This window comes from Epargyreus clarus, unplaced genomic scaffold (genome assembly GCF_041222505.1).
Source record: "Epargyreus clarus isolate Ecla_fem2 unplaced genomic scaffold, WU_Ecla_fem_2.2 ptg000034l, whole genome shotgun sequence".
Classification (NCBI taxonomy): Eukaryota; Metazoa; Arthropoda; class Insecta; order Lepidoptera; family Hesperiidae; genus Epargyreus; species Epargyreus clarus.
This window is the reverse complement of record NW_027332239.1, coordinates 14,018,987-14,043,374: the sequence shown is the minus strand read 5'-3', so window position 1 is coordinate 14,043,374 and position 24,388 is coordinate 14,018,987. Positions and strand designations below refer to the sequence as shown.

The following is a 24,388-nucleotide window of genomic DNA, read 5'->3' as shown; positions in this document are numbered from 1 at the left end:
CTGTTATATTTACATGGGTGGAGGAGTTCCCCTCATTTTCTCCAGAATCCATTGATGGATCCTAACCATATTTAAATGGAACCAACTTCCAGCTCGTCTCTACACAATAAAAAAATAATTATTAAAATCGGTCCACTAACGGCGGAGTAATTCGTGTACATACATACATAAAAAAAAAGATACCGGCCGAATTGGTAACCACCTCCTTTTTGAAGTCGGTTAAAAAGCATGTAGGTCCACCTGATGGTATTGGTACGGCCGCCTTTGGACATCTGTAACCAACTCCAAATCCCAGGGACCTCTGATTTTTTAAAGTTATGTACGTATTAGACATTAATTATCACTTACTTAAAACGGTGAAGGTAAAGCATCGTGAGAAAACCTGCATACCTGTGAGATTTATAAAAAAAAATCTCAAAGGTATGTGAAGTCTTGGCACGCACTTGGCCAGCGCGGTGGACTATGGCCTAATTCTTCTCATTCTGAGAGGAGACCCGTGCCAGCAGTGGGACAGTAATGGGTTGATGACGATATGAGTACTAGAATTTAATTATTACTTGCGTTAACGGTCAAATCTTAAAGATGTAAAGTGTATATCAACTTTGTTGAAGTCGCGTATGGGGTGACGAGGTGACGTCCTATCCGGTATAAGAAAAAATATTGTACTGACAATTTGTAAGTTCCTCCGTAGGCCTAAAAACAATAAATACATTTCATTTTATTTCAGTTGGCCAGCTCTGTGGATCATGGCCTAATCCCCTCTCACTCTGAAAGGAGAATCTTGCCTATCAGTGAAACACTGACGCTACACAACCTCGATTTTCAATAGCATTCATCAATCTATCTTTTAGCCAAGGTCTTTACCCAAATTACTTTACCTGAATATCGGTAATTGCTTCTGAAACTTCAAATTAAGAAACTTTGATGAACCATTATTTTGAAAGTCGGAAAGGTTAAGGCAATTTCGACATAAACCTCCAGTTTACATTATTTATGTCACCTACCAAAGGTTGCAGGTTCGATTTCCGGTGCGTTCGATTTAAATTATATTAGATTAATGGTGAGGATCTGGGTGTTCATGTATTTGACATTGTGTGTGTGAATGTGTTTGTGGTTTCGAAACACCTTCAAAACCACGAATATGTTCCAAAAAGGACTTTTACGACTCTTACATCTTTTTGATAATAATTGTAGTCATCATCATCATCATTTAACCACTTTTAACCGCAAAAATATTAAGGATTGCAACGTTAACGACAGACCCAAATGAAAAATATGAGGATAATTTTCTAAACTAAATCGACTTGGAAAAGGCATTTACACAGAGAAAAATATTAGAAATATATAGTTTCCCAACTCCAAATCTAATAATTTAAAGAACATGTAAGTGCGAACAGCAACACGAATACATATAGATACTGTTAATGTTACCTATACCCTTGAATGTCACCTAAAGCAATAATCTCGTCTATTTTCCATTATAATTCCGCGCACGCGAGGGTAATGTCATGTTATTACGAGTTTTACACTGTAATTACCATCACTGTTCGAAAAAATCAGCGAAGTTTTAATTCCGTTAGCAGAAGTCATCATCAACTCATTACTTTCCCAGTAGGAATGGGTCTCTTTCCAGAATGAGAGTTCTTAACTATAGATCACCTTGCTTTTGAAGATAAAGAACGATAAAGCCCTTTGTGTTTCGATTTCAGAGGCACCATAGCCGAACATATTTCTGCCTAAAAGCAGCATTATGGAGCACGGTTTGAAGAATGAGAGTAATAATGGAGGCATACTTTTCAGAGGTGTTTTAACTTAGTCCTCAGCGGTAACAATGCAACTATTGACTGACCACTGTTCACTGACCACATAAAGGAATCGTATATTATCGGGTTGATTTTAGATGTCCACGGGCGGTAGTAGCCACTTACCGTCAGATGGACTGCATGCTCTTTTACTACTTCTAAATTTCATAATCATCATAATCATCATCGTCATCATCATCATCAACCCATTATTGTCCCACTGCTGGGCACGGGTCTCCTCTCAGAATGAGAAGGATGAGGCCATAGTCCATCGCGCAGGCCAAGGGCGTATTGGTAGACTTCACATACCTTTGAGATATACCTATCTCAAATATTTCACTTCAAACATATTTGACAACTTATTTTTTACAAGCTCTTATTTTAAAGAACTCTTGTTTACGCTGTTTGCCTTAATCATTAAAGCAAATGTTACTTAACTTTCAATACGCACATAATTTCCAAAAAATTGAGGTGAAACCGGGACTTCGAAATTTCAATGGAATATTCCATGTTATTGACGAGTTTTACATTATAATTCCCGTCAGTGCCCGGAAAATCCGCAAAGTTTCAATCCGTAAATTAGCAGATTAGGAGTATCTAACCCCAAATATTCTTCACAACAAAACTTCGGCCAAAAGTTTGTTTCGCAGCGAAATTGAAATTTCGGAACAATGAACTGTTATGTGCCTGATTTTTCGGACTTTTGGCGCAGAGTGACAAAATTGTTTCGCCCCATTGGATCCAATTCATTCGGGACTTGTTGAGAACATTTTCAGCCGTTAACTACTGTTTCGGTCTATCTATTTTAGGTAGAATATCTCTAGGCCTTTCGATTTTGTGTTTTTTCTACACTATTTTGTCCGTAACTTTGAAAATGTATCACAAAATGGCTTTGATAAAAAGCCGTTGTTTATCGTCGTAAACTCGTTCTCACATTAGATTATTCATTCTTCTTAAATTATTTTTTATTCTCATTTCTTACTATTCTTATAATATTATTATTAGTCTTATACTCTAATTATCCACAAACTTTCTTGCTTAATTATAGCCCTTGAGGTATGTGATTTACATGTACAAAATTCTATATTTTACGCTCTAGAATAATCTAGACTAAGCTCTACTTTATATTTTAGTCACTGTTAGAATTTATTCAAAAAACTTCTTTATTTGTTTGCATATCTATGCAACGTACATGCTTTTTCACTTCTTACGATTTTCAACTAGATGTGGAGCTATTTATTCTTGAATTCTTGAATAGAAGGCCACTAGAATATGTACACATTGGAGTAGTGAGGCGAGCTCTGGGCCTCTTAGGCTTTGAAGGCCTCTAAAAAAACTGCATCAGTTATATAAATTAGGATTGGTTTTTGAAATTTAAATTACAGGCAAGACGTTTCAAGGTTATCTGTGCCTTAGAAATTATTTATTATTTAAACGATGTAAGAACATATACTCACCTGGGATGTATTTAAAATGGCATTGTCGGCAATTTTCTAGTTATTTAATAGTAATTCTTAAATGTGTGAAAAATTTACCAAACTTGATCAGCGTGGTAGAATATGGCCTAAATGACCTAAGAGTAAGAGGTTTACTCTGACAGGAAACCCATGTTCAGCAGTGCGACGATAATGGATTAACGACTCTCTATTGTGTGTGTCAAGGACAGAAGACAACTTAAAACCACCAAATAACAATAACAAAACAAAAAATGTGAGCCGTCACGGGACGCCTGGCAGATGTGAAACATCGACATTATTTTGTAAAAGTAATATGCAGAAAAGAACATATTGTGATAGGAACTAAATATGTCATAATGATAAAATAAAATATTACGATTTTTTTCCAGATAACGATGACTATTTATTGAATTCGATTGCGCATGGCGACGCGTCGCCACACCGTACACACTACTGCATATAGACTGTATATATATACCATCGTATGCGTCGCCACGCCAGAAATCGGTTTTACGTGCGGCTATAGATGTTTCACATCAAAAACCTAACTTCATACAGAAACCTTCCATTACATATTTAGATGTCATTGCCCCTAATTCCAAGCCGCGGAATAAACCGAAATTCCTAACCTCAACAGGTAATCCAAATGCGGTATTCAGATTTATTTTTCCACGCGAACTTCTTATGCCACTCAACGTTGGAATAAATTAGCGCCGATCTGGAATTGGGTCAACTAAGAACAGTGGGGCAACTCTGGGATTAATTAATATAATTACACCGCTGGTAGTAAAACGCGAACTGATTATACTCGTAAGCAGCTACGTAAATACTTTTTCTTTTAATTGTGATACTTGAGAAAGATTAGAAGAATTTTTATGATAAAATCCCTAGGATTTCTATTTTGTACGTAGGAGTAGCAGACGAGTGCCGTCCACCTGATGGTGGCTATCTATCTATCTCTAACTGCATACCTGAAGCCTTAATAGACCCAAATCACAAAATAAATTATAATAATGACTACTCGTACTATCCATTTGTCTCACTTTTTGCACACGCTAGCCCAAATAGGTAGTGGATTTTAACATATGATGTGATTTTCTTTCTTTTTGTTTACGAGGGGGAAAGCTCCAAAAGGTACCCGATGCCGTGGGAGCGACGCAGGGTTATGTAGGATTCTTACCGCACTAAAACCCCCCCGGTGGCCGTCCTCGGCGCTGCGTAGAGGGCTCCAGGATCTCCAAAGGAACGCAACCGGAGTCTTCTTGGCGCGTTGCCCCGTCGGGCTCCCGCAAAGGTGAGCTTGACGCTTGCCCCACCGTCTGGTGCGTACGACGGTATACGACCACACATGCCGCCGTCATTCCCGGGGCCGCTGGCCGGGCGGTTCGAGCTCCCACTCTTACCACCCGCGACCCTGCAGCCCCTTTTTAGTCGCCTCTTACGACAGGCAGGGGATACCGTAGCCCGTAACTACAAGGACAAACACATGAGGTGTTATTGAATTCTTCTAAATTTTGGAAGTAACGTAAATATATTTTGAAGCAGTCGGATTTTTCTTTTTATAGCAATTACGTTTATTGCTACAGAAAAAGGACCGTTTACATCTTCATCTTAACGGCCTCTCAAGATTTAAACTGCATTGCAGTTGTCGTAATCTGGCAAAGAGGAAAATAAACAGAGAACATTGTCGTTTTACTGGAGACAAGATCACGACACGTAATGGACGAGGTTGGAATAGCCCTTTTATGTCTTAGTACCTTATTCCTACGACTTTGTTTACTTGGTAATCAATATCTGAGTTTGTGAGTACATCAATGTTTGATGAGTGTATCACTGATGATAAAGAAGTCGTAGTTAATCAGTCAACTATTACTTCTTTTGCTTTGTAGTAAATAATGTATGGGATACAGGTCGCCCTAGGACTAAGTGGACCGATGACTAAAGAAGACGGCGGGAAAACGTTGGATTCAGAGTGCAATGCCTTGCAGAAAGCTTTGAAATAAATGTTTCTTTCTTTCAATGGACTGATTGGAGTGGCACAAATTAGTGGATCTTAAGGTTGATGGATAGATGGATGGAATTTAAGGATTTAAACCCGTTTCCCCATTGTCTTAGATTTTGCTGTTTTTTTTAATATAATTCTCACTTCTGAAAGTATTACTTTTCTTGTTATTACCGCCATTGATTACAATTTATCATTATCAATCTGTTCACTTTTTTATATATTTTTCACATCATGTCATTAATAAGTACCACTCATAAACCATAACTGACCACCCCTGTAATATACGATTCATTAAAATGTAATATTGCTGTTGTCGTAACGAGAAATATATATCTACCAATTAAAGTCAAATCATGACCTTTCAAACACAAAAACGTATCCAAAACCAGTAATTTTGGTGTGGCACAACAACAACAAACAACAGCATCATATTCGTATAGAAGAAACTATAAAAATAAATACTGCGAAAGTGTGAATTGAAACATTCCGCACAGATTAGGAAGGGATGGAGGGTTTTTGGTATAAAGAAATGGATTAGAACGCCCTTTGAAAAGAAAAAACGCGTGAAAGCCTTCGAAATGGATTATCCAACCAACAGAGGTCGCTGAATTGCCTTATCTGTGTATTTCCGCCTGATCTGCGCTTCGCATTAGATTTAGTATCTGAATTATTAATGGACTTTCTGATTTTATTTAATTGAAGGAGCAAAAAGGTCCTCTGGTGATAAGATTCCTATCTTGGAAAGGCTCGAAGACTAAATTGGACAGGCTCGAAAAATCTGCCTTACCGTCCATTGTACTCTTGACACAGTAGTTTGTTTTTGAGTAAAACATAGTCCTTTTGTTTTTGAATAACGAAGAATGCTATCAAATTTAAAGTGTTATCAAAGCAGTATTTTTTTTAATATATTGGAGTAGTAGATGACTTAGATTCCTACTTGAGGTCGACCACAGATGCGACAATACCCCTGATGACGATGCTGGTACGCCTCGGAATAACATGTCTCCCTTACCACACCCTTCACACCATAAGACAGCAGCACTTAACACTGCTGTTATTAGATAGAAATAGGTGTGGCGGTGGTTCCGCAGGAGTGGAACCACAAAGGAAATTCTAATTGCAAACAAGAATTTACTTTTTCAGCCGCAACATCAGTAGCACTACCATGAGTTTACAAAAGTATTACTCGCTAGCGACTGCGTAAAATAAATGTATGAAAAATTGTACAGCGCCTCTGGTGGTTACTCGTAGAAGTAAAATCCGTAGTGGCGTAACTCGATACGTAAAAAACCTATCGAAATCAAATCGCTAGCGAATGTCATTATGATCTATTGCCATACAAATTAGGTCCCATGAGTCATTAATTTGACAGACGTTGTCAAGAAATACCGTAACGATAGTAGTTATGTTATTCACTAGCAAAATGACAATAGTTTTCTATTTACAATTTCTATAGTGGCGTTTCTATGCCAACTCATGGTAGTGCTACAGTAGGTTAGGTAGAGATAACTAGCGTATTGCTTAGTTACAATAATATCTGCCTAGATTTCTTTAAATAACTTACACGTGTATCAATTGTCCAGTGTCTAAGTTAGTAGTCTTCTTCTTAAATATATTTAACTCAAAGGTGATGACTGGACGGATCGGGCTGAATTGTGGCATGCAGGTAGATTTTATGACGTAGGCATCCACTAAGAAAGGATTTTGATCAATTCTACCCCCAAGGGGATAAAATAGGGTATGAAAATATTACTTCGTAACGCGAGCGAAGACGCGGGCAAAAGCTCGTTATATCATAAATTCGCATTCGGAGGAGAATCATGCTTAGGCCTATAATAAAAATAAATACAAAATAAGTGGCAAAATCCAAGTTTATTTATTGTTAATATTGACAGATCCCATAAACCTCTCTGAAGTGCAAGAGGAAACAGGAAACGTGAACAGAAACTTGAAAGGTACGAAGGGCTTTTCGCAAATAAAAAAGGGATTAAACGAATCCAGTTGAATAGGTAAGGCGCGACGGGCTCTCAAAAGGGATTATCTCCTAAACAAACCACGTAAAGGTCTCGTTAAATTAGCGGATCAAGGGCTTATCATCCACTTCCAAGATTTATTGACTGTTACAGTTCCGCTTCTTATAATTTCTTGCTGTTCGGCGCTTCCAATTTGATTATCTTTATTTGAAGGTTTTTGAAGGTGTTAGAACCCTTTATAGTTCGACTCCAAGGATCACCACACCTATTTGTGCTTACTAATAGAAATCTTAAGCACTGCAGTGCTCCTATGATGGGTGTGTAAAAGAGACATGCTTATCCAACATGTTCTAACATAGTCCTCAGGAATAGCAACGCGTGGCCAACCTCAGGTAGGAATCTAATCTTATCTGGGGTTGATTACAGATTCATTGGCGCCATCCGTTTATCGTCAGATGGAATTCGAGCTCGTTTGCTACTTCTATATTATAAAAAAAGTTAAAATCTTATACAATAAAATTTTAGTGTCACAATGTTAGTTACCGTACTCCTCCGAAACGGCTTTTCCGATTTTCACCAAATTTTATATGCATATTCAGTAGGTCTGAGAATCGGCTACTATCTATTTTTCATACCCCTAAGTGATAAGGGTTGTTCACCCTTAACATTTTTTTTATTTATATGGCAACACAACGTTTGCCGGGCCAGCTAGTAAACAATAAACGACATCAAATCTACTGTGGTTTAACAAACTAAGTATATTATGAGCTGATAGTCAAGTTAAATATTCGCATTACTTTTAGTTGTAGGCGGGATCCAATTGCAAGTTATAAACCGAAAAGATTATTGGGTCCAAGACAAATCTAAATTTATATATCTGTCTGCACGGAGACCAAAGCCACTTTTGCGAGTTTTCCGACCAGTATACAAGTCGTCAATATCAAGAATCTTCATTCCATATTCCAAAACAACGGTAGCCACGTCATCCCTCTGATGTGGCATCAAAGCAAGCTTGGAATCGATCCGTCCTATTGTGCTCAATCCATTGTTTGGGTTGATGGATTGAAGGGCGTGAGGAACGGGAAATGGATACATGTTACATCTCTATTATGAACATCTTTCCGCTAGGTATGTGGCTCTCATCGAAAATAAATAATGTTATAGCCCTGTATCTTGAGTAGGTGACGGATGTATAAAGTTAAGCAATATGGAAGTATGCCTGTAATGTAGATCTTTGGTAGCCCAAACATCGAATAGATCTTTAATAATAAGCGTTGTACAATGTGAAATACTAAGTTTGAATTAGTTTGTATGCCTCATTCTATGCTACGACCTAATGCCTATGCCCAAACGGCATAACGGATTTTAACATATGTATGTCGTGTAGAGATGTTATATCAGTTATTTTTAGGTAATCCTATTTTTTAATATATTAGCTATCGTATATTATGATGCCATACCTATTATAGGATATTAGTTACATATTAGTGAACCGATCACTATTAGCTACTCAATGTAATATTGATACTTGCGTAGGTAAGATTATCTACAATAATTAATATGAAATACAAGATCTCGAGAATATGCACGATATTAGGTAATCACGTAGGTATGCCTATTACAGAAGTAAACCGGTGAATGTGATTAAATTTTCCTTCATGCTTCAACAGGCTTAATTGTTTTCAGGCGCATGTTTGTGTGAGTGTGCCGTTTCGAACGCTTGTAGGGAGTTTCCATACTGGTCCATATTTCTACTGTGGGGCAGCTCGGCGAGTGAATGAGAGGAGATGACCGTGGCCGAAAAATCATATTGTCATAACGAGGCGACTCGCCTGCTCGCCTCGCTATTACGCGTCGCTATTATTTGACTAATACCTGGTAACCTATTACTCTATATTCGTCTATCCTAATATGAATATACGTGGCTTGTATTATAATACCTGTACCTATTACTAATATATTAGTCACACCTCTAATGTCGTGTTGGTTTCATATTCCATTATAGCAGAGATCTGCTATATTTTCAGTAATCAGATTTGTTTTAACAATAATCCTCTAATTTAAATTGTTATTTACTATATAACTCAGGATACTACTGTCCAAAATTTTTATAGGTAATATGATTAAAATATGATTATATATTTTTTTTTTATAATATAAGGGTAGCAGACGAGCATGCAGTCCACCTGATGGTAAGTGGCTACTGCCGCCCATGGACATCTGTAATCAACCCCAGATAGGATTAGACATTCCTACCTGAGGTCGGCCACAGATGCGCCGCTACCCCTGAGGACTAAGCTGGAACGCCTCGGAAAAGTCTGTCTCCCTTACCACACCCTTCAAACCGGAACACAGCAGCGCCTAACACTGCTGTTATTAGGTAGAAATAGGTGTGGCGGTGGTGCCGCCGGAGTCGAACCACAAAGGGTTCTACCACCTTCAATATGTCTGTGGATATAAATAAGTCTGTAACCGTAGATATCTGTAATTTGCAACATTTGATCCAACTTCTATAATCTCTAAGCCGATATCTCATATTCTGTGGAGGACAGCTATATATTAAAGGGACGCTTAATTTTAGATGTTCACGGCCGTCGAAATTTATGGCTTTCTAATCTGGCGACCCGTGAAATTAGGCCGTGTATAATTTTACACTTGCTTTGCCAAAGAAAATTGCGGGTTTGTTGTGTTTTAATTTTTTTTGTTGTTTGTTGTTGTTTTGTTGTCTCGAATGATTGTTGGTGAACCGCCTTTTATTTGCTGTGTGTAACTATAAATATTTGGTGGAGATAAATATAGACTTTTCCAAAATGTCAAGTCAAGTTTACCTTTGAAATTTTCAAGCAAATACAGAATGTGGGATGGTAGACATCCTTACACTTAGTGTTCTAAGTTGAGTAGCTACTCGTTTAGTAGTAAGTAGAAACTCGTAGTAAGTCGTAGTCAACTCCTTACTGTCCCACTGCTGGGCACGAATCTCCTCTCAAAGCGAGAGCGCTATAATTGGGAGCTGGCATAGGGCGGGTTTGTAGACTTCACACACCTTTTAAAACTCTTTTTAAAGAAATCTACCTTCCTCCTTCCTTCGTCGACATAACGATAAAATTAATTTATAATGCGAACATAATTTTGAAAAATTCTAATTGGATGCCTGGGATTCGAACCTTGATTCATAGGCTGATTTTCAACCACTAGGCTATCATTGCCTTCAAATACATAATACACCTATACTATTTACACGAAATTTCGAAACACAACACCCATTCAAAGTTATCACACGTACGACACGTGCATTATTAATTAATATTTAATCCCAGTTAATCAACAGTTTCTGATGAGATCGGAATAACTTGTCATATCAAACGTCCACGCAGACTAAGGGAATCATTAATCAGATGACCCGCAAGCAATCCATTTGCAATATTCATATTGTGGAGCGTATGCCCGGATATGTACCGTCGGATTCACATTGCTGTTGATATTGCATAATGATGAATTGTACTTTTTTAAAATATAGGAGCAGCAGACGAACATGCAGTCCACCTAATCGTAAGTGTCTATTGCTGCTCATGGAGATGCGCCACTACCCCGGAGGACTAAGGTGGATCGCTTCGGAAAAGTATCTTTCCCTTACCATCCCCTTCAAACCAGAACACAGCAGCGCTTAACACTACTGTTATTAGGCAGAAATAGATGTGGCGATAGTGCCGCCGGATTCGAACCACAAAGGGTTCTATCATCTTATAAATCCTATGTGCTGCATGCAATCCATTTGCAATATTCATAGTGTGGAGCGATTTCCGGATGTACTCGGATGTACTGTCGGCTTCATTTTGCTGATGATATTGCACTGTGATTAATTGTTCTATTGTGGGAGTTTAAAACTGTTTTTATCAGCTTTTTTTTACGTGCTTTTGTTCTTATGGAATGTGAAGGATAACTCTCATGACCCGAATCTCGAGGGATTCTATCACATTTAAACAATTATTTGTGAAAACATTTATTTTCAACAAAACTATAGATATGTATATAAACAACATTCTAAACTAAACTATATATATTATACACCTAAATAAAAAAAATGTGAGCCGTCACGGGACGCCTGGCAGATGTGAAACATCGACATTATTTTGTAAAAGTAATATGCAGAAAAGAACATATTGTGATAGGAACTAAATATGTCATAATGATAAAATAAAATATTACGATTTTTTTCCAGATAACGATGACTATTTCAATATATTCTGGTACTATTAAATTTACAAAATCTTACATAACATTAATAGTATGTCTTGTGTTTAACTGATCTTGGTGACGTCCAGTTTCAATAATAATATTTTGTGACCCCTGTGATGATTGTTGGGTTCTGAAATATTTATAAAAAATATGTTATTAAAATATACAGAAAAAAATAAATTGGCTCCAATATATTAGTAAACTCAAGAATCTTAGCTAGTTATTTCAATATATTACTAAAATCGTAAATTATAAGTATCAATAATGAATGTTTCACAATAAATGCCACTATGATTAGTGTTTAGAAGGAGTTCTATATGTGTATAAGAAGATGTAGTCTTTGGTTTTGTCTTTGACTTTTAAAAATAATATATTGATTTTTTCTTGTTTTAAGAGTTAAAAATAAAAATGGATTCAGCGACAGTTTGACATGTTTGTCTTCTTTTAATATTTTTTATAAATCCCCAACATTTGGTCACTTCGATACGGATTTAACAGTATGAAGATGAATATTAATTAAATAATAAAGATCGGGACCAGTAAATGGAGATTGGATTTGGAGTAAAGGCGGAAATTTGAAGATCTGCTCTGGGTCATCGTATGTTTAAACCATACTTATTGTGAAGAAAATAGGCCTCAAGAGTTGGTTCTTCATTTTCTTTTGATTTCCACCCAACACTCATGTAATACCTACCATTAGTAGTTTCATGTTTAATGTTTACGGTTACACACCATTATTGTAAAAGTCAGTTACATTTACAATTGTAAATTCTGTCAAAATAATTACACTTACAATTGTTTTGTAAATGACGTCAAATAAGCCGATATTACATTATTTGGTCGTATTATATTTGTTAGTCGGTAACGTTGACAACTGATCAGGTGTTGTAATTGTTCATTATTTTAGGTAAGATTATATTTATATTACAAATTGTAATCGAATTTTCAGGTTGTCTCCATACTGGTCTCCCAAGATGCCTCTCAAAGTGCTTGTCAAAAAGCGAGCTAGTTATAAAAGGCAGTTAACCTTATTTTCAGAATTTATTAAAACTTTAGATGCTTCTTCATTGGACTCTTCTGAGATAAACGAATTGCAGATTCGAGTCAATCGGATGGAAACTTTATTCGAAAGGTACGATGAGGTACAGTTGGCCATCGAATGTCATGAAGATGACTTGGATCAGCAAATTATTGAACGTAATGATTTTGAAAATTTATATTATAAACTAATTTCTCAGGCAAAACAAATTATTAATAATTGTACTAAGGCTGAATGTACAACAATTGAAGTAGGTCATGTTAGTGTTCGCAATAATATTAAATTACCTATTATTCAATTACCAAAATTTAGTGGCTCTTATGACAATTGGATGGAGTTCCATGATACATTTTTAAGCCTTATTCACAAGAATGACGATATAGACAACATTAGTAAGTTTCATTATTTGAGAGCTTCGTTGGAGGGTTCTGCTGCTATAGTCATTCAATCTATTGAATTCTCATCTGTCAACTATTCAATAGCTTGGCAGTCACTATGTGAACGTTATGAGAACAAAAGGATTTTAATTCAGAATCATGTATCCGCGTTATTTAATTTAGAAGCTTTCGGTAAGGAATCGTCATTTAATTTAAAACGCCTCATAGATCAAACAAATAAACATTTGCGTTCATTAGAGTCCTTAGGAGAACCAACCGTGCACTGGGATACACTCCTCATTCATATTATTACCCGTAAGCTTGACAATAAGACTTACCGTGAATGGGAGGAATTCAAAAGTAATTTTAGTCGAGATACCAAAATAACATTAGATATCTTTCTTAACTTTATTAAAAACCGTTCTGATTTACTCGAAACAATTGAAATGTCATCTGCCTCTAACACAAAGGTTTCAAACTTTACAGGCACCAATAAAACGAATACTAAAATGAAAACTTTCATTTCGGTTTCTGATAATTGTAACAAAAATAGTTCTCAACCTTTTAAATATTGTCCCAAGTGCAAGGGCGATCATAGGTTAATTCATTGCCCTGAATTCCTTGCTCTTTCTAATGAGTCTAGGCTTCAGTTACTACCTCAATACAAAGTATGTTTTAATTGTTTTAATTTTGGTCATTATGCAAATAATTGTAATAAACCAGGTTGTAAAGTTTGCCGTCGTAAGCACAATGTACTGGTGCATGTATCCAAGATCGATAAAAGCGCTAGTAAAACAAGTTCGTTTGATAATTCACTGAGCTTAGCTAATAATATTAATGTGTCTAATACCCCTTTACAACAATTGTCTTCTCAACCGCCTGCGGTGCAAGCTAACTTATCTTTAGCTGCTAGCGTCGATGAGGTTCCTCACTCTCATGTGTTGTTGTCAACCGCGTTAATTAAAGTATTAGGACGAGATAATAAATACCATGTTGTTCGTGCCTTATTAGACAACGGTAGCACATCATGTCTAATGACTGAGAGTATTTTTGAGAAGTTAGGGCTGCCAGTCAAAAATGTGAACAATTCTGTATTAGGTATTAATAATATTACTTCGAAAGTTAATAAGTTATGTCGGTTGAATATAACATCTTTAGATAATAGTTTTTCTTCTGATATACAATGCTTTGTTTTGTCATCGTTGACTAATTATATACCTTGTAGACAAGTTAATTTGTCAAATATTAATATTCCTTCGAATATTTGTCTTGCAGATCCTCATTTTTACGCGCCGGCTCCTGTTGATATTATTATCGGCGCTGATGTATTTTGGGAGATTTTAGGATCACGAAGACTTAAGTTAGGAGACGGTCAACCAATACTCTGTGATACAAGACTTGGATGGCTTGAATCAGGTCCCATTAAAGGTGGCCATGTATTGTCGTCTCAAATTAAATGTAATTTTACAAATGTAACCTCTGATGAATGTGCAGATGAATTTAGTAAGCTTCAGAGTCAACTTAGTAGGTTTGGCAAATCGAGGAAGTTAGTGTAGGTTCTCATTATTCTCGCGAAGAAAAGTTGTGTGAAAATCATTTCATATCAAATACTACACGTCTGAAAGATGGTCGTTTTTGTGTAAGAATACCTCTCAAACAATCATCTGATTTATTGGGTGATTCTTGGTCTCGAGCTAAGCTATGTTTTCTTTCATTGGAACGTAGACTTAAAGCTAAACCTCAATTTTCTCAAATGTATGAGGAATTTATGTCGGAGTATGAAGCTTTAGGTCATATGACTAAATGTCAATCCATTGGTCCGATGACAGATGGGTATTACATACCTCATCATGGTGTTTTGCGTGAATCGAGTACTACTACTAAGTTAAGAGTAGTTTTTAATGCTAGTAGTCCCACTACTACGGGAATTTCGTTTAACCAACTTCAAATGGTTGGACCTGTAGTACAGAATGATTTATTGGCTATTATTCTTCGTTTTAGACAACATAAATATGTTATTGTAGCTGATGTAGAGAAAATGTATCGTCAGGTATGTGTGCACCCAGATGATCGACATCTACAACAAATTGTTTGGCGTGACGATCCGTCAAGTCAACTCCAAGTTTATCAATTGAATACCGTCACCTATGGTACGGCCAGCGCTTCATTCTTAGCGACGCGGTGTTTAAAACAATTGGGCTTGGAGAGTACAGACAAGAAGGTATCCGATGCTATTATTCATGATTTCTATGTTGACGATTTGTTAACTGGCGGAGACGATTTTAGTGAGGTTAATGACTTGCGACATAAAATAACCTCCACGTTGGCTTCGGCTCAATTAAATTTACGTAAATGGAAGTCCAACAATCCTCAACTTATTACTACGTCTGCATCGTCCCCAGCGTCACTAGATTTGAATATTGGAGATTTAGAACCAAGTAAAACTTTAGGTCTTGGTTGGTTGCCGCTCTCAGATCAATTATGTTTCCCAATCGGAGATTTGATTACCCTTGGAAATACCAAACGTGAAATGCTATCAACTATCGCACAGATTTTTGACCCACTTGGTCTATTAGCGCCTTGTGTTATTGTAATGAAGATTCTTCTTCAGAAATTATGGCTACATAAATTATCCTGGGATGAACAGTTGTCACCAGAGATTAAAAAGTTATGGTCTGAGGTAATTACCAATCTACCATTGATTAATGAAATTCGTATTCCACGTCGTGTCATTTATAATTCACCAAAAACTATTGAATTTCATATTTTTTCTGATGCGTCGGAACGTGCATACGGTGCATGTCTGTATGTACGTAGCATTAGTGATGAAGGTGAGGTCTTAGTGCGTCTATTGGTGGCTAAAAGTCGTGTAGCTCCTCTCAAGTCGATGACTATACCCAGACTTGAGCTCTGTGGTGCATTAATTGGCACTCGGCTTTATGAAAAGGCCATTGCATCATTACGACTTCAAGTCGCACGTACAGTCTTCTGGACAGATTCCACTATTGTTTTAGCATGGTTACAAACCGTACCAAATAAGTTGCAAGTTTTTGTCCGCAATAGAGTCGTGGATATTTTAGATAAAACCGGGAACTGTCAGTGGAGACATGTACCTACAGACCAAAACCCCGCGGATTACATATCTCGCGGAGTTGATATCGCATCGATTTCCACTCTAGACAAGTGGTGGTCAGGCCCATCATTTCTTTCGGAAGATATGTCATTGTGGCCGTCTAATCATTCTTACATGAATTGTGACACATTACCAGAATTGAAAGTAAATGTCGTTTTACATGGTACTGTTATTGTCAATCAAATAGATGTTGGTAGAGTTATTCAATTTGAGAGATTTTCAAATTATGTGAGACTTCAGCGCACTGTAGCATTTGTATTAAGGTTTATTAGTGGTTGCAGGAAACAATTAGTCTCAGGCACCCTCAGTTGTGAGGAGCTACAGTCAGCGTTACATTTAATCATTCAGATGTCTCAAAATGAATCTTTCCCTGAGTATAAAATGTTACTTCGTAATCAAGAATTGCCTAAGAAAAGTCCATTACTTAAGTTTAATGTTTTTCTTGACGACAATAAAATAATGCGAGTAGGTGGTCGTCTTAAAAATTCAAATTATTCCTACGATAAAAAATACCCTATTATTATACAGTCCGCTCATCAATTTACTAAAATATTATTTAATTTTGAACATAAACGATTAATGCATGCAGGGCCGCAGTTATTATTAGCTTCTATTAGAGAACAGTATTGGCCTATAGGTGGTCGTAATTTAGCCAGAAAATGTTGCCGTAATTGTGTACGTTGTTGTCGATTCAAAGGAAAACCTATGTCTCCTATAATGGGTAACTTACCGCAGCAGCGCCTTCTAGCAGGCTTTCCTTTTGAAAGCGTTGGCTTAGACTACGCAGGTCCAATTCAGTCTATTTCACGTCAAGGTCGTGGAAGTAGGCGTGTTAAAGTCTATATCGCCATTTTTGTATGTTTCACTACAAAGGCTATTCATCTAGAATTAGTAGGCGACTTGACTAGTAACACTTTTTTAATGGGATTGCGTAGATTTATTTCGCGGCGAGGTAAACCTAAACATATTTTTTCGGACAACGGTACTTCATTTGTCGGAGCTTATAACGATCTGTCTAAATTCTTAAAAGATAACTGCAATTCTTTATCTGAGGAAATGGCCAATGAAGGAATTAAATTTCATTTTATACCCGCGTATTCTCCTCATTTTGCTGGCCTTGCGGAGGCTGGTGTGAAGTCAACAAAGCATCATTTGGTCAGAGTGTTGGGAAATTGTCATTTAACATATGAAGAGCTTAACACTACTCTAACTCAAATTGAGGCAATACTAAACTCCCGGCCATTGACACCGCTCTCACCAGACCCCGAAGACATGATGCCTTTAACTCCAGGACATTTTTTAATTGGACGTCCGTTGACATCTCTGCCTTCACAGGACTATCAGGAACGTCCTACAACTTCATTATCTCGCTTCCAACGAATTGAACAATTACGCCAGCACTTTTGGGCTCGTTGGAGTAAGGAGTACATCTCAGAGCTTCAACTTCGTTCTAAGTGGCGATCGAGTAAGGGTGCTACTCTCAAATTAAATTCCCTGGTTCTTCTGAAAGAAGAGAATTTATCACCCTTACATTGGAAGCTTGGTCGAGTGGTTGCAGTATACCCTGGAGCAGACGGCGTTTCCAGAGTTGCAGATATTAGAACTGCAAGCGGTCTGCATCGCAGATCATTCTGTAAGATTTGCCCTCTCCCAGAAGATAAGGAGGGTTGAAAGGCAACCTTTCAACGCCCGGGGGCATGTTTAGAAGGAGTTCTATATGTGTATAAGAAGATGTAGTCTTTGGTTTTGTCTTTGACTTTTAAAAATAATATATTGATTTTTTCTTGTTTTAAGAGTTAAAAATAAAAATGGATTCAGCGACAGTTTGACATGTTTGTCTTCTTTTAATATTTTTTATAAATCCCCAACAATTAGAAAAATTAATTAATTTTTTAATGTTCATATTTATAACAAATAAGAAAAAGCTTTCGTGCGCTGCACGCCATCAGCTGATTTTGAAATACAATTCTGTCAGTCTTAATAAATTTATTCTCTGAGAAGAATGACATTAAAATTAATTAATAATTTAAAAACATTGTATGCAATGTTTTTTATGTGAATTTTAATCTACCAAGATAGTAGATTTTACATTTGCTGGCGCTCAAAACACACCAAATATACGCGTGCTTAATGCACAGATAAATGCATACTTTAATTATAAAAAAATAATTAACTTACTGATGACTTGATGGTGTGTCATAGTGTGATTTTGCTTTCTTTGCAGAAGGCTGATCACTTTCACTCTCTAAATTATCACGGTCAGACATTTTATTATCAGAAAAATAAGCGGGCAATACTTAAAACATACAAAATACGTCAAGTGGTGTAAAACGAGTTAAAACGACTCCAGTCGCTCTCGCGCGGCGTAGTAATACACACGAATGTCACTGAACACGTTAAACGTCATTATTTTGAATTTTAAGCCTCAAAATGCCTTCTTGTGCAATGCATAAATGCAAAAATTATGCTCGAAAAAGAAACAAGATTCATGGAATCACACGTAAATGAAGAGAAATTATTAAATTTTGTTTATTTTTCGTGTTCGATCCGCCATGATTACATGAGTAACCAGAAAGAGACAAAGTATGTTTTTGTCAATGAAAGTGATAAAGACGCAAAATGCATGTCCATGCATTTTGCGTCTTTATCACTTTCATTGACAAAAACTTTCATTGATTGAATTGAACTGTCATAGATCAATGAAAAAATTTTCATTGATCTATGACCATAGATCAACAGAACAGAAGTGACATTTTATTGAAGCTCACGATGTTCATACGTGTATGTTATAGTTTAAGATCCCACTGCTTAATTTTTATATTAGTGTGTTTTAGTCAAAATATAACTTTTTATAGTTTATTTTAATAAAATAAAATCGATATATGGGAAATTCTGTATCCTAATCTCTAAATTTTCTTCGATATCTGTGGTAAATAATAAAAAATATTACCATAATTTATTTAGTATTTTAAAATTTCTTTAATTGAATAAATTAACCTAAACATAATTTAATAAACAATCTTTGTATAGCCAGAAATTAATCCTCAAAAAGACCACGGTAAGATTATATAAAATTCGCATGTCACGATGTTAGTTACTGTACTCCTGCGAAACGCTCTTACTGATTTTCATCAAAATTTATATGCATATTCAGTAAGTCTGAGAATTGGCTACTATCTATCTATTTTTCATATCTCTTAAGTGATAAGGGTTGTTCACTGTTCACCCTTAACATTTTTTTTATTTATATGGCAACACAATGTTTGCTGGGTCAGCTAGTACATTTATAAAATGTACACAACTTTGCAATTAATGGTCGTGTGTAAAATAAAACTGAAAATAATAAACATAAATTAGTAAAGATACTTCGCCGCCTTGAAATTGAATGAAGCCACAAACGGCTTATTAGTAAGTTTTTTTTGAATTCTTGACAAATAAAAACATTTTTAGAGAAAATTTACAAATAAATAACTAATACTGCGTAATTTACATAATAGATAAATAATTATTTCAAATATTTTAGGGACATTTTAGCACGGAGACGTGGCAAAACTTTTTTACGCAACTATTTCAATTCTCAAAACTGGGTACATTTTCTTGTTAGGAGTGACTAATCTTTACTAATATACGATAATAAATATAAACAATTTTTAAATCGTATATTTTAAACCAGTCGATACATCTGTATAGATACATTCTTTCATCAAATTATATATTTATATAATAATAATTTATTTAGTTAAACTGTACTATAACATTTCTACGTAAACGATGTACTAAAACTATTATCGACAGTTCTGGACATTTTTTACCTTCTGTTCCATTATTTCATTGTCTTTGACAAGCATGAGTATCAATGAGAAATATACGTCCATACGTCCCGTTTTTAATGGGACAGTCCCTTTTTTCGATGCTTCGTGCCGTTGTCTCCGAAATGAACCGTTGCCATTGTCAATTAAGTAACAGTAAATATTATAATTGTGAAAAAAGCATGGGGTGCTCCATTTATCAGTTTTCATAAAGCGCCCCACATTTTTTGCACAATTATACTATTTACTTTTCCTTAAATGATTCCTAGATTGAAAATTATTTTCTACTTTTTAGTTAATTTTATCATAAAAGCGTGTTTTTTATTATTTCTAACTATATTTTTTCAAGTAAAAAGTATTTGACATAAAAAAATCGATGTCCCGTTTTGACTGAAGTAATCATTGGTCACTATATTCCATGGTCAATATTTACGTTTGCGTACACTTGAAACGCAAGGTCAAACACTAGTTGTCTTTTTTTATCACATTGTTCTAATAGCTCTGTCCCTTATAGAACATTTGTCTATGTAGTTAAAGGTAATCGTCGCCACGCCAGAAATCTTTTTTACGTGCGGCTATAGATGTTTCACATCAAAAACTTTATAAAAATACTAACTATAATTAAATATAATAGGCTTCATCCAAATTGTTGTCCTTCGGAAGAGTTCCCAAAACACTGGCGACATTACCCCGCTGAATAGCTAAGCTTATTCTCTGTCCGAGGTAAGCGCCAGCCCTTTGGTCATTGGTGCACTCGATCAATCGCTTGGAAAGATGTTTATAGAAAGATCGAGCGTCAGAACCCCACGGTCCCATTGTCTCCACGCCAAACGGCAAAAATATGTAGTCTCTACTGAGACTTGCATACTTCTGCAGTTTGCGTATCTCAGCGTCGGTAGCCACAACACCAGCTGCCCTTGATGATAACGTAAGATGGGACGGTGCCAGTGTGTCAACGCACGTAGCATCCCACACAAGACACCTCCCATTCTTCCACGGTATCAATGTCAAACCGTCAGGCCTCCTGCCATCGTCACGCACAACACCGTTCGGCTCTAATTGAGCCGGTACGTTGACGGTAGCAAGAGCCCTGCGGATGACATCATTCAAGGAAGCGTGGCGCGATTGGCGACCGGCGCTGCGCCGACAAGAGAGACCGTGGTGTCCCAAGTGGTCTACCTGAACTCCACAAGGACAACAATGTGGATGATTTAAAGTTAAAACCAGTCGCAGGCTGACGGCAATAGAAAAAGACGTGTTATCCAAAACCGTACCAAGATTACTCGACGGAATTGCATGTAACCAAAACCCCGACTCTTTAACAGAAACAGCCAGAAGACGAGCACGCTCAGCAGAACATGTACTTGAGTCTAATAAACTAGTATGAGTCTTTCTGCAGAGCGGCTCGTCCCAGAGTCTTTGAACTGTCAAGTCTAAAGGGGGGGATACGCCAGGGCAAGCTTCGGACCACGCGTCCCTAGCCTCCGCACAGTACGAGATTTCTGTACGGCCTAAAGATGCATCTGTAATTTTTTGAAAAAGAGAACTCGTACTGTGAATAGAAGACAGGAAAGCAGGTAAAGCAACCGCTGAAGCTTTCCTGATCCCGAGACTTCCAAAACGTATAGGTAAGGAGGCCTGGGACCAGGATCGATCATCTAAGTTGCAATTTAAAATATTTGATAATGTACCCAAAATTTGAGAATCCAAAAATGACAGTAAATTTAAAAATTTCCAAGCCGGACAACATCTTAAAAAATATGTAAATTTCGGAACGAAAATACAGAATCGAATAATTTGATATGCCATGTGAATTTTGATTTTTCCTAAACGTTCAGAAACAATATCAAATTTTGATAATAGTTCATCGAAAAAAGGTGGAATAGAATCTTCTAATACGGGAGAGCCCAGGAGACGAAGCGATTTTTTATCTACAATTTTTAAATCGGGGGACAATGAATAAAATTTGTTTAAAACTATTTCTCTTTCAGTAGCAGGTAACATTTCCGAAATAAAGAGTTCGCATTTTGAAAAATTTAATTCCAAACCAATTGATTTTAAAGCATTTAAAAGGTAATTAAAATCCTCAAAAACGCCAGTAGCATCGCCTCCTAAAGTCCCGTCATCAAGATACCACATGTTTAATTTGGAATTTAGTTTCGAAATGATAGGATGAATGGCTAAACTAAAAATGGCCGGCCCAAGTGGATCCCCCTGTTGACAGCCGACCGCAGACTCAATTAAATTATTTCTGTATAATAGGTGTGATGGAGCACCGTAGCATTGAAATAAATATGGGTAAACTTCCGGAATAACTGTTTTTATTTCTTCCAACAAAATGCTACGGTCGACAGAGTTGAACGCATTTTTGACATCAACCTTCAGAACAACATCACCACCAGCGTTAGTTAGAAAGCTTCTAAGGCTGTGAACCGCTGCCTCGCAACCTCCCTTCGAACCGAAACCTAATTGTAAAGGTTGAAACTTTTTTTCCAGTGTGGGGAGGACATGCCTACAACATACCTTAGAAGCTATTCTCCTTAAAGTATTACCAACGGCAATTGGACGAATACTCCCGTCTTTCTTTTTTAGGGCGCATAAATTTGCACCATAAAGGAGGTTTGTTACTTCTGGATTCACCTTTCCCGAAAGCATAAAATTTATGAGGTTAGTTATGTCGTTTAGTAAGACTCTACCGGAGTCGCCGGTCGCGCCGCACACAAGATCTTTAAAGTGTTGTGGCGTTAAGGCATCCAAACCACCAGCAGAGCCATTTTTGAATGACATAATCGCCCCATAAACATCTTTATGCGAAACGGTCAAGGAAGGAACATTTAAAGGTGAAGAAGATCCAAGAAGTAAAGGAGAAGTTGGTGATGGGTGTTTGCTCCGAAGGGCTGAAAGTGTTTCTGAAGAATCGGGGGCGACAACATCATTTGAGAAAAGGAGAGTGGAAGCGCCTTTAATATCTCCGTCGCTAATTTTCTTTTCAACGGTGTGAAAAATGGATGATGAACGAAGTGGCTGTTTTGTTTCTAACACATTATTAAAATTAGATCTCAAGCAATTATTTTTAATTTTTTGTGTGATAGAGGTTTTTTTTGTTAAAGGATCTGTAGCGGCATGTAAAATGTTAAAAGAAAATGTCAAATACTGCTCCCAATAATGTGTAGAATTTTCCTTTATAATATTATTAATTAAATGTGACAATTTTGTTGCAACGGATATACGAGCACCTTTTGGAATGCGTTTCACAATCGGAGTAGAGGTTTTTAATTTATACAAATATTTCCAAAAAGGCTCTTCATTGTAATTTTGATCAGAAAGAGATTGAGTAGGTGGGTTAACTAAAGAATTACTTAAAATTGTATTAATGGATTGGGAAGCTTTATGACACTTGCTAATATGAATATTAAGGCCTCTACGACCTTTGAAGTATTTAATTTGAGAGCAGTGGGGGCATTGAAGGAAATCAAATGACGTGTCGCCAGAATGGTTACAAAACGCCGATGCATTGCTTGGCCCAGGTACCTGCGACATGAATTTAAATTATATAAAATCTAAAATAATTATACTACCTAATTTTAAAATAACATTATTAAAATTAATTAATAAAATGATACAATTATAATAAAACTATGAATAGAAAAATTAAACTATGTTTATTTAAAAAAAATAAGACTAAAATTTGTTGGTACCTAATATTAAAATAGACAATAATTAGCACGTATGTACACAACAACACTAAATGTCTTTATCACAGAGACTGAACCAAAATGCACTTCCAGGTCAAAATATGGAGGAACTCTTGGTAAGAGTACATCATTGGTAGTGTATTGGCACTGATGTGGCTTTTTAAAGCCATCTGCACTGCTCTCACTGTTCTTAAATACCTTTGCACAAAAAATCGACATTCAGTGGTATGTTTTCTTATTTTTTTTATGAGATTCTCAAAACGATATAGCGTTTTTCCACACTATTTATTCACTCGTATTTTCTCTTTTGGGTAAAATTTCAGTCCATAATTCCACAATTTTAACAAAATTGAAGAAACATTATTTTATACGTTTGACAACGTCAATCAATTTAGATTTAATCATTTGTGACGATATTTATTATATATATTTATATATATATTTATTATATTTATTCATCATTTTTTTTAATTATTTGTGACGATAATTTAATTAGGTAGGTATAGGGTTATTCTAGATTTGCGTAGCTACCTAAGTTCATGCTGACCACAGCACAGATGCGCATGAAGTTATGACCGCACCGCCACCGCAATTTGTGAAGCACGTCTAAAATGCTTGGTTGAGACACTTGTTTGAAATAATTGTGTTAAATGGTATGTATATCAAAGGTACAAGAAATAAATATTATTAACGTAAAACCTGATGGTATGTGGCCACTGCCATCCATGGACATTTGACAACTCTATACAGAACAGATTCTATTTGAAGCCGATCAAAAATACATTGTGACTTCAGGGGATTCTTCTCATATGTAAGTCAGCCGGCCAAGGTGGTGAAGACCTTTGTGGTTCGACTCCGGCAA

At 36.4% G+C, this 24,388-nt stretch overlaps 2 protein-coding genes across 2 annotated transcripts in view; both read right to left on the bottom strand.

Annotated features, from left to right (window-relative positions):
- Positions 1-24,388, bottom strand: part of LOC140756143 (uncharacterized) — a 263,924-nt gene that overhangs the window by 177,739 nt on the left and 61,797 nt on the right. The gene's annotated exons all lie outside the window — the stretch shown is intronic.
- On the bottom strand, positions 20,431-23,363 carry LOC140756185 (uncharacterized). Its single transcript, XM_073091624.1, has one exon. The coding sequence runs from the start codon at positions 22,616-22,618 to the stop codon at positions 20,453-20,455; it is 2,166 nt and encodes a 721-aa protein (XP_072947725.1). The 5' UTR covers positions 22,619-23,363; the 3' UTR covers positions 20,431-20,452.